Below are 11223 nucleotides of genomic sequence, written 5' to 3'. Positions count from 1 at the left end.
GTCACACTGGATCATAAAGTCCCTGAGTTTGGTGGTTGTGGCTTTCTGCCAAAAAGTTTTTAAACCAATTGAGCTTTCTTTGTTCCCAGCCCTGGAGGTAAAGATGTGCTACCTTTATCTCATCAGTGATCAACATGGAAGACGGCCAATCATTCAGAGAGAACATGGTGTGATATTGCAATGCTCAAGCATGTTTCCTCCAACAGCAAAAGCCTCCAGGCTGTTGATGCATCAGGATAAATGTGTTCTCACCTAGACATAAATGGTAGAGCAGAAGCACATGGAAAGCTAAAGACCTGTGAATATTCATGTACTGTACATCAGGTGGAATGTAATCACTCCAATAAGGAGGGACAAAGTTCAAACCAATGACCAGCCAAAGGTCCATCATATCACATCATAGGTCCAAGATGGAAGACAAAAACAAACAAACTGGGAAACATGGTTTGTACAGAATGCAGGACGTTCTATCCTGCAAATAAGGTGAGAAGAGATGATTGAGGGCCTGGATCCTAAACTCTCAGTGAGTACACATCAGCGGGGGTGGGGGGTTGGGGAAGAAAACCTCAGGCTTGATCTGTGTTTAATTAACTGGACTAATGGTGAATGGAAAAAACTTACACTGTAACAAGCACATTGTTCTTGTAAAAGTTTTACTCTAGGGTCATTTAAAACGTCAAAACATTGAATGAAACTTGAAACTTTGGTGGGAAGTCTTTTCTGTTATGTTGTTATCTGTTTTTATATGATGAAGGGCATCTCAAGTAGCCAAGAGCTGCATCGCAGTATGCAAATAACATTCTGTTACACAGCAAAAAGTGAGTAGTCGAGAAAATGTCTTCAAAAGTCTGAAGATAAAGTTTTTTAATCAAAATAACGGTACAATGTTACATAGCTAACAGCGAGTGATGGATCGATTCATCAGCTGGCCGATTTTTGTGCGTTTTACGTGTATCGGTACACGGCTGCTCCGTGTTGCTGGAGACAGAGGCTGTAGAGCCCCTCCCTCAACTAGCAGAGCATGAAGCAAGCACTTCAATCCCAACGCAAGTTTTAAACTTTCAAAGCATCTTTTAACTGTTTAACTTAGCGGTTGTTCCGTGGGTTCACGTGTGGCAGTTGTAGTGAACGAGCAGCTGGCTTGAGGTTTGGTGTGTGTGTGTGTGCGCCTGCGTGCGTGCGCGTGTGTGTGTGTGTGTGTGTGTGTGTGTGTGTGTGTGTGTGTGTGTGTGTGTGTGCGCGTGTGTGTGTGTGTGTGTGTGTGTGTGTGTGTGTGTGTGTGTGTGAGTGAGTGAGAGTGTTATAATAATGGTATTGTGCTATTAGAGGGTGAACACAGGTTCACGTTCACGGAAGTTACTTATCAACGTTAGGCAGGCTAGTGGTCACGGAGTAAAGAGGTTTCCCTCTCTCTCCATGCAGCAACATACAGCCATGGCAGCAGCAGACTAGTACATTTACAGTCTAATGACAGAAACGAGGAGGAAATATGGCATATGGATCTGCACCACCAATAAAGCGTAACTTTTCCAAATATGGTGCCCTTTCCTGCGTACCAAGTCCTTCCCTGTATGCCTTTGCATCTATAATGCATTTTGAGGAGCTTTTGTGTGGTTTATCCATCGCAGTGCTTACCTCAGAGTGCCTCCAACATGTATTGTTTACCTCTGTTGCCGCCAGCATGGCCGCACATCCGGGTTACTGCCCAGAACGTGACGTCATTGAAAATCCTCTATAGAGTCTCGTGACATAAATGTAGATGGTGCAGTGACTGAGGTTCATGTCAGCTGACCAAAACATTGTTATAGCGTTATTGTGAAGTTTAACTAATAGAACATACTGTATATTCATCTGAGAACTGATGATGTCTCTGTGTTACAGACCCTAACTGTGTATGTGACAATACAGTGGTGAATCTCAATTTATTTATTTTTAAAATGTATTTTAAATACATACATTTTTTGTCCGAAAAAACAACCAATTTTTTCACAGCACCCCCTGTTCAAAATTACGTCCAGTGGCCCTACGGTAATGGTAACTTTTGTGTCCACAACACATGTTGATAATAGTATTTAGCATTTGATCCGCTTTGTTCTTCACACCTGGCAAAGGTTATAGCTGTGACACGTAGCTTCTACATGTCAAATGTGTTTTCATGGTGCATTTCTTTAGCTTTGATTATTTTCTTTTTACTGGCGCCCTGTCCAGGGTGTACCACCACCTAACACCCTTTGGAACCTGGAGATAGGCACAAGCAGACCCCCGTGACCCCGAAACCAGGAAGAAGCGGGTCAGAAAATGGATGGATAATTTGTTTTTTCATCCTTTCTCTGGACAACTAGCCCTACATCTTATTGGTAAAGCAAGAGTTTGTAAACTTATCAATGGTGTCTTATTCTGAATCAAGGCACTCATGTCAGGTTTGGGTTTACCAAACCCGACAAGTGTATTTTCACTGTGATGAAAAGACACTCACGGATGTTCAATGGGCATGTCCCTGCTTTAAAGCAAATAACCAAAACAAATTTACTCAGCAGCTAAAATAGAACAGGATTGAGCTGACCTGATATTCATATGTTTTTAGTTTGAAATGTTGACATTTATTAAACAATTTGTGACTAATCATGACAATATTGTCTAATTTTCTATTTTCTTTCCCTCGATAAAGCTACACAGTGTAGCTTTGACCATAAAGTACAAAACAGCCACAGTTTAATAGTACAATTGTAGCAACAGTACAATTAAAAGAGACAGTGAGTTGTCACCAATAAATACCATTTTGGCTTAGATTTTTAGAAAATGTTTTTGCTAAACTTTTTATTCCATTTTAGTTCAGGGGCCAGATATGGGCCAGTTTGATTTTAAGTGGCCTTGAGTTTGACACATGTGGTTAATATCATCTGGTTTCAAAAAAAACAGAATGACTTTCTGCATTTGGGACAGTCTGATGTTTCATCTCTCTATCCTGTTCTGTTGGTCCTTCTGTCCACGAACCCCAACCAGTCGAAACAAATGGCTGCCACCTCTGAACCTGCTTCTGCTGGAGATTTATTCCCGTTAAAATGGAGTTATTTCTCCCCACTGTTGCTGAAGCATGTTTATGTGTATTTGTTGGTTTTTTTCTTAAGAATTTTATCTTTTGATAAGTGCTATGAGATTACTATTGTTGTAAATTGCGCTATATAAATAAAGTTGAATTTAATTGTTACAGAATTGCACAAAAAACATATTTGCACTTGTGAAAAATTAAACTAAGTTTCCCAGAGGAAGCCCTCTGCGTCTCAGGCTATTGAATATTACTCTTGTCTGCTAAAGATGCCACCCTGGTAAACTCACTCTCATCACTTTCCATTTTTGTCTTATTTTTTCAGGAATTCTGACCATGGAGCTGACAGTTCCTAATCTGTGGTTCTCACTATAAGCAATAATAATCCTCTGATGTTCTTTCTCTCTGTCCTGTTCTGTTCTCCTCCTTCTGTCCACCAACTCCAACCAGTCCAGCAGATGGTGCTACCTCTTAGTCTGCTTCTGCTGGAGGTTTCTTCCTCTAAAAAGAGAGGCTGTGTCCGAATAGTCCCTCCTATCTCCTTTCCTATCCACTGTTCCTTCACCTTAGGAAGTGTTTAAGTGGAAGAGCATCTGAGTTCTCTTTAAGCTCAGGAAAAGAGGCTCAATGCTTCCTTTTTAACCTCCTTTAGCCTAGGAAACACTGATGCATCCTTTACCAAAGGAGACGAGATAATGCTGACCCACAATTTCTTGCAGCGACAACATTTAAAGGGACATGCACACCTTAGCGCTCACGGAAACTCACAACAAGTAACTGAGATCATGTAAGTTACCAATGCAATAATATGCCTTGAACAACTTTAAATAAACAATCTAAAACCCATATATTATTATATGTAAGACATATTATCAGATTATAACTGACATACAACAGACACTCTGTGTTTCAAGAAAAAGGGATCAGAGACATTTTCAATCAACATAATTCATATTAATGAGTGGAAGGTAAGTGTGAGCAATCATTCTCAGTGTGACGTTTCACTTTTGTTCCTCATAGTCTGGTAACCTCTTTTCCTTTGATTTACAATAAACCTTGTGATGTTTGAGATTATATCAGGGGAAAGTGTTGTAAATGTGCTTTTAGTCCATTTTCGGAAATTTGTAGTTTTTTCACCAGACGTCACTAACCTTCGTGGCCGTCAGATTATTATGTCACCTAGTGCGTCTGATTGTCAAAACAAACGTGATGACTTTTCCTTAGTCCTCTCCTAATACCATTCCTTAACCCCGTGACATCATTCACAGGGTTATGGATAAGTGGATAGGAAAGGTGATAGGAGGGACTATTCAGACGCAGCCCGTATCTTTCCCCTCTGTTGTCGCTGATGTTGCTTATGTAGCAAAGGGTTTTCTGTACCTGTATTGGAAATGTATATGACAAAAAGTTGTTTAGTGTATTACCAATAAACAAAGTAAGTGCACTTTTTTTTATAAAAAGACACATTAAAATCACTTTTTAGAATGATTTTATACCTTGGGGCATAAACTATGGTTAGAAAATGATGCACTATCAATTCGGCACGGCCTGTTGCTTTAAAGAACTGGTGAATTGTGGGAGGTGGAGGGGTAACGGGTCTGTTTACATTGTAGGAAGTGTAGTTTTTCTGTTATGGTTCTGTATGTGCCACTGCCATTGAGGATCAGCACCTGATGATGCCCTAACAAACAGGTAAGTTCTCCTGACAGAGTTCATCATTTAAATAAATAATAATAATAAAAGAGAACAATCTGGTGGGGATGCGGTTAGTGCCATGACAACCATCCATAGTATCCCCTGTCAGCAGAAACATAGTAGTGCTCTGAACAAGTACGTTTTCTGCATTGTGAAGGACTTTCTGTGAAGGAATCATGTCGGCACCGTGTCTGGTTTCATTTGTAACTTTGGCTTGGTGCCCATTAGCTTAGCTCATTAGTTTAGCCTATTAGCTTAGCCCGCAGATCCCTAGCAGCTCGGCTTGAAGCGGTCCTTGCATATCACAGAATTTTGTCTGAAAAAAAACGTTTAAGTGTGTATCCTGTACCGATATTATGGAGCCAACATCTGGTTAACTCTGACTTAGTGTCGTTATTTGGCTTAGAGACACAAAATAAATGTTTTTGCTGGGTTTTTCGCTTGTTGTTATAGCAACCATTGGCTTTACACTCCGCAATTGTTCAGAAACGTGATCCAGCCCTGGACGATGATAGGTTAGAGTCATCACTGCATCACACTGCAGCTCAGCCAAATGTCATTCAGCCTGTATGATGGTACGTCACAGCCAGGCAAGATGGAGCTGGGCCTAGTCCTCAGGGCCAGGTTCTCAGTGCTCTTGTCTGCTCCACAGGTGTTTATGACAAACTTTACCTGGCTAACACTAATTTACTACACACCATCTTTTGATAGAGGTACACTTTAAGCATAACTTTACTTTATATTTGTAATGAGCTCTATGAGGGATATGGGGTGCCAAGTGTAAAAATTTAGTATAAAAGTCATAGCTAACACATTTTCATTATTTATCTCACTTTTCTCATATTTAGCACATTTTCCTACATTTAACACAACATTTAACCACATATACAGAGGTAAAAAAGCATTAAATCTAAATCTAAGTGGTATATGTTACATCTGAATGTTAAATCTATATCTAAATATTAAATCTAAATCTAAATTTTAAATCTAAATCTAAATGTTATATGTTATATCTAAATGTTAAATCTAAGTCTAAATATTTCATCTAAATGTCATATATCATATCTAAATGATAAATCTTATATCTAAATGATAAATCTTATATCTAAATGATAAATCTTATATCTAAATGATAAATCTTATATCTAAATGTTAAATCTAAATATTAAATCTAAATGTAAATATTATATGTCAAATCTAAATCTCAATGTTTAAATCCGCTTTAATGTGAACATTAAAAATGTGAACATTAAAAATGTGAACATTTTTAAATCAAAGTTAAAGACACTTTTTTCTCTACTGCATATGATTGAGAGAGAGATTTTTTGTCATGTTGTTGATGTCATGATGATTTTACTGATGATTTTAATTGATTTTACTGATGATTTTAATTGATTTTACTGATGATTTTAAATGTTCTTATTGATTTTAAACAATTGAATGTTTTATCATGTAAAGCACATTGAGTTGCCTTGAGTATGAAATGCGCTATACAAATAAATTTGCCTTGCCTTGCCTTGCCTTGCCTTTATGGTTGTTTTTTCACAGTATTCTGAACAAAATGTAGTAGTCGGACATAATACTAGGATTCAAAAGTAAGAGAAAGGAGGTACTTGGACCAAAAAAGTTTGAAAACCACTGTAGTACATTGCAGTCTACTCTGCAATGTAAACATTCTGGAGCTGTGGTGTGAGGTAGAAATCTTTTTACTGCATAGGGCGTGTCTTGGGTGTGTGACAAAGCCTTAAAATGTTGTTGGATGAAAGACAAGTTCAGACATGAATGTGTATTGTCACGTTCACCTCAGGCGTCTATTGGAATTCTGCATGAAAAGGACAATGATCCAGTAAAAAGAAACAAGGGATTAGATTTTGGGGATGATTTGGGTCAATAAACAGATACTGGATTGGTTTGAAAAGTCAATAAATTCTTTTGTTCAGCTCTTAGAGCTGGTTCTCCTGCTGGTGACCTTGTGGATTACATGTTCTAGTCACGATTTCCCTCTCACATTTTCTTTTGATTATTCAACAGCACAACCACGTGCTAGGAATTTATTCCAAGCCAGTAACTGTGAATGATCATGATAGCATGATCAGGGTTACTGATCCAGATAACAGACAATATCTGGTAAAGTAATGCCATCTTTTGTTAAATGTTTCATCACAAGGTACAGTCAATAATCGCTGTCTGTTTCCCCATCACTCTGCTTGCCTTTCTGTTCTTCTGTGAGCCCCAGTTTGGAGTCCCTTGCAGGGTCTGCTCCTCTCCTGTGCTGAGAACTGTAAATGTTTCTCTTCACCGCAGGGGAAATAAATAGAAAGTTGGAAGCAGCAGGCTGTGATTTGGGTTTGTAAAAATAAAGCTGCATGCAAACCAGCAGCAGCTGCTAAAGGATTGGGCGTTCAGAGAGTGGGAGGCCAACCAGATTCGGACACCCAAGTCATCAAAGAAGAGGCACACAGTGCAAATGAATGGATAGAGCTTCTCTGCTTAAACTTTGGGGGTAGTTTGTAGTTAGTTGGGCTTTAATCTGCCTTTACCTTCTAATCATTCTGGTTTTATCAACAAACCTGATCTACAGTAATGACCGTACATTTTTAGGTTCTCTTCAAGGTTATGAAAAGAGGTTCAATATTTAAAAGGACATAATATATAGTATCCTAAAAAAAAAATCATAAAATAAAACTAAAAAAAAGAAATAGGAACTATACAACCTGCCAAAACAAAAAAGCTAATATCTCAAACTGTGTAACAAGCCAGAAACAGATTAAAGATTTTATTACTCCATACAAAAATTTTTTAAGACAAATGTGTAAAACATTGCAAATTCACTTGTTACTCATGCTCAATTTTTAATCCATCACCATACTTTTATTTTCTCATCTCCATGTTTCAGCTCCTTTAAACTTGGGATGAAATCAGTAATGCTTCCTCAAACATTTCCTGAATCTTATCTGCGGTGCCATAAACAATTGTGTCATTGCCACAGCAGAAATATAGGAGCCTCTTCATGATTGTGTCATCTATCACCAGTTTTTATTATGAAGTCAAATGTAAAGTAAATTGTGTGCAGTGAGATAACATCTATTTTATTTAACTGACCATAGGTTGGTCAAATATGGAACAAATATGAAGAAGAAGAAGAAGAAGAAGAAGAAGAAGAAGAAGAAGAAGAAGAAGAAGAAGAAGAAGAAGAAGAAGAAGAAGAAGAAAGATAGCCACGTTTTGCAGATCTAAGACACTTTAAAGCATGTTTTAACCAACTGAAGATGGTTAATTTTCATCTTCTCTCTAATCTGACTTCAACCTTTGCTAACAAAAAAAACTTTCACATAAATACAATAAATAACAGAGTATTCTCTCACTAGGATTCAGCACCTGTTCTATTTCATCCCTGTTTCATCCTGCGTTGGTTCTTCTTTATTGGTCTAATTCTGTCTGTGTAGTCCTTTCACATCCTACCATCTCTTCCACTAATCCTGACATAACAGAAATGTACAGTTACTTGTTTGGTAAATAAAAAGACCCATCTTTAGAATTGTACACTTCTAAAATCGGTTTTGGGTCTGAATATGCATTTACGCTCATGTTTCAAGTACTACTTATTTTAAATGATTGACTCTTTATTCTTGGCCAAAGTAAAACATGAAATGGAGGCTTTCCCTCTGCCTCCGTCTACCAGCTGAATAGCTTCATGAAGTTCTGAAAGCCGTCTTCTCCAAAGAAGTCGAAGGATCCCTGAGATGTACCGAGGTGGACGAGGAGCAGGACGAGCAGGATGATGGCCAGGAGAGGAATCAGCAGATTCCATCCAGCAGCCAGGATGTTGTACCATTTGGCTTTGTCCGAGCACTCCTGGGCCAGCTGCAGGTTTCCCTGAGTCTTCTGATCTCTGGCCTGTGAATGTGTACAAAGAAAGAATCGCGTTGTGGCTGGTGCTACATGAAAAACACAGAGAATTTGACTCTGAAAACTATACATGTATGATAAATACTGCTTGATTACAGCCGATTAACCTCTGACCTGACTCAGCCAGTACAACTTTGTGCTTATGATGGTTATATCTGATCTGAGGGTCGCATTATCAACATTCATGTCAGCATTTTGAATAATGACCAATCTGAGCATAAATATAATAAATTAACAAATGTTTTTTTTGTGTGTTTTTGTTGTCTTGTGTCATTTTTCTGTCATTTTGCATGATTTTATAGTCCTTTTGTGTATTAATTATATTGTTTTGGTTTTAAAGACATTTTTGTCTATTTTTCAGTCATTGTGTGTTATTGTAGTCATTGTGTGTATTTGTTTGGGGGCCACACAAAAGTAGACCAAGGCTGCATGTAACCCCCAGACCGCAACTTGCCCATGTCTATGCTAGGATAACCAAAACATGTCAGACTCGTTGTTGTGGAGTTTTTTCAGTCCCTTTAGAAAGCATGTTTACCATCTGCAATATGAGAAACACAAAGGTTGCCAGAGGAAGGAAAACATATTTTTTTATTTGTTCTATCACCTAATATGAAACAGCCGCTGCATTGACTAAAAAAAAAAGCGCAGTATGCGTAAGAGATTAGCAAGCTTTAAAACAAAATGGCCATTGTTTCCTAAAAGCAATGTTAGAAATAAGAAAACAATAGACAACAACAATCAAAAAATAATTCTAGAATACTTTTCCTTTTAATAGATTCAATTTTCATTTGTTACAAAACAAAGTTATAGTAAAACGTTTTTTGGATTTGGATCTTAAAAAAATGATGTATTTTGTTATGTGCCGCTGCCACAGAAGTTAACAATTACTACTGCTTCAGGAAGAATCATTGTGGACATAGTAGAGGGAAGAAGGAAACCAGTGCATCTGTGAAACCTTCGAAATATGATCTGAGTTCAGTGCTGAGGACAGAGTCAAGCAAATCCTTGAGCTGCAGAGTTTGAAAATGACTGGTCAGAGATTCTCCAAGGTACCGTACTCTCTAATTTCCAACAAGTGCCCGCCCATTAAGAAGATGCCAATTATGCCATTTTTAACCTACCAGACTGACAGCCAGTCACTGTCTTTAATTTGAGTTAGAAGCCACTAGAGGCCCTGTGATTCAGATCTGCACCTAGCCAGGAATAAAACATGCACACACTAATTTGTGGTGATCTTTTCAGCCTTCTTATTCAGGTAGATCGACAGTGGCTACATGCATGTGTTCTTTGTCCTCCTTAAGGACAAAAGTAGCACATGTTGCTCACGCTTTCTTTGTTTAAACTGGTGTAGCGCATATGTGAATAGTTTTTACAGAATGTTTTACGGTAATATTTCTTGTGAAGTCCAAAGTGGGTTTGCAAATATCAGAATCTATTTATTACAAAGGAAGGAGCCATCAGGATTAGGATGTTACAGTGTTATTTGAATTCAGGAAGTTTTGATCATCTTAGTCTAAGATTTCATCAAAAAGGAACAGTGAAAATGATATGATTCTTTAAATGGGCCCTGGCTGCGTAAAACCTCATGTGGTTTATACTTTTAATATGAATTCTCAGTAGGACTCTCTGTACTTGACCTTTGTGCCTAATTTTTCTATTGCTGTAACATCTCAATTGTTACCATGATTTTTATCAAATTTCAAGAACTTTTCATCTGCCACTACAATGACTTGCCTTACATGAGCTTCGGTGGGTTCCTGTTTTTGATAATAAAGCGATCAAGGCCAGAACTAACAATGATGTGCAATAGTCTTAGATAACTGCAGCTTACTAACAAATTGGAAAGCAACATTTTACTGCTAATTAAAGATTAAGTCGGTCCCTGTGTTCTTTGGAGATAATGGAGGCAGTTTTGGGACTGTCAGGTGCTTACCTTGATAGAGTAAATGAGTGCCATGATGCCCAGACAGCAGAAGTTAACGTACAGGGTGTTGCACAGAGACCAGACCAGATAGTCCCGGGGAGGATTCTTGCCACTGTTTCCCATGTTGACCACGGTGGATCCAGTTGGCTTTCGAGCTGACTTGCAGTTGGTGAGAGGAGTGCAGTCAGAGGGGAAGTTGTATGTATGGTTGTCCATGATTTCAGAGCGAACACTTCTGGTTGTGTGTAAAAATGTGTCTGAGTGAAGAAGATAGGCCTGCAGATGTTCTTATTGAAGAAGTACTCCCCCCATGTTTGAGATGTTTATAAAGGTCTGTGTAGAGGGAGGTGGCATGGGAGAGGACGTATAGGCCTTTAATACACAGCAGGTCTGTTATTATGTGGTCAGGCCTCAGAGAGACTGAAATAGAAGAGAGAAAGCAGAGGACAGAGAAAAACTACACAAAACAAGGCACAACAAGGTCCATCAAACGAGAGCAGAGCAAAGTCAAACTGAACTTTGGAAATGTTATATATAAGGTGACTTATACTTCTGTTGGACCAGGGTTTCTGGACTCATGGGTTGGGACCCAAAAATAATTTTTTAGTACGTTGTAGGTTGTTTGCTGTGCTTCTATTCTGAAGGTCTT

General features: G+C 38.4%; 1 protein-coding gene across 1 annotated transcript; it reads right to left on the bottom strand.

The window, feature by feature from the left end:
• Positions 1–8033: 8033 nt before the first annotated feature.
• Positions 8034–10872, bottom strand: LOC114466193 (interferon-induced transmembrane protein 5-like). The gene is made up of 2 exons (XM_028451762.1): positions 10584–10872; positions 8034–8638 (listed from the first exon to the last, which is right to left on the bottom strand). The coding sequence occupies exons 1-2, from the start codon at positions 10788–10790 to the stop codon at positions 8417–8419; spliced, it is 429 nt and encodes a 142-aa protein (XP_028307563.1). The 5' UTR covers positions 10791–10872; the 3' UTR covers positions 8034–8416.
• Between the last annotated feature and the right edge of the window lie 351 nt (positions 10873–11223).

The sequence above is a fragment of the Gouania willdenowi genome, chromosome 6 (genome assembly GCF_900634775.1).
Source record: "Gouania willdenowi chromosome 6, fGouWil2.1, whole genome shotgun sequence".
In the NCBI taxonomy this organism is placed as follows: Eukaryota; Metazoa; Chordata; class Actinopteri; order Blenniiformes; family Gobiesocidae; genus Gouania; species Gouania willdenowi.
The sequence above is the reverse complement of the archived record's forward strand: the minus strand, read 5'-3'. Positions and strand labels throughout refer to the sequence as shown.

Bases quoted from the DNA above. Each gene is read 5' to 3' on its own strand.
- LOC114466193 (XM_028451762.1), bottom strand. From the start codon at position 10,790: ATGGACAACCATACATACAACTTCCCCTCTGACTGCACTCCTCTCACC. The intron at 8,639-10,583 runs GTAAGCACCTGA...ACACATTCACAG, and splicing joins CACTCATTTACTCTATCAAG to GCCAGAGATCAGAAGACTCA.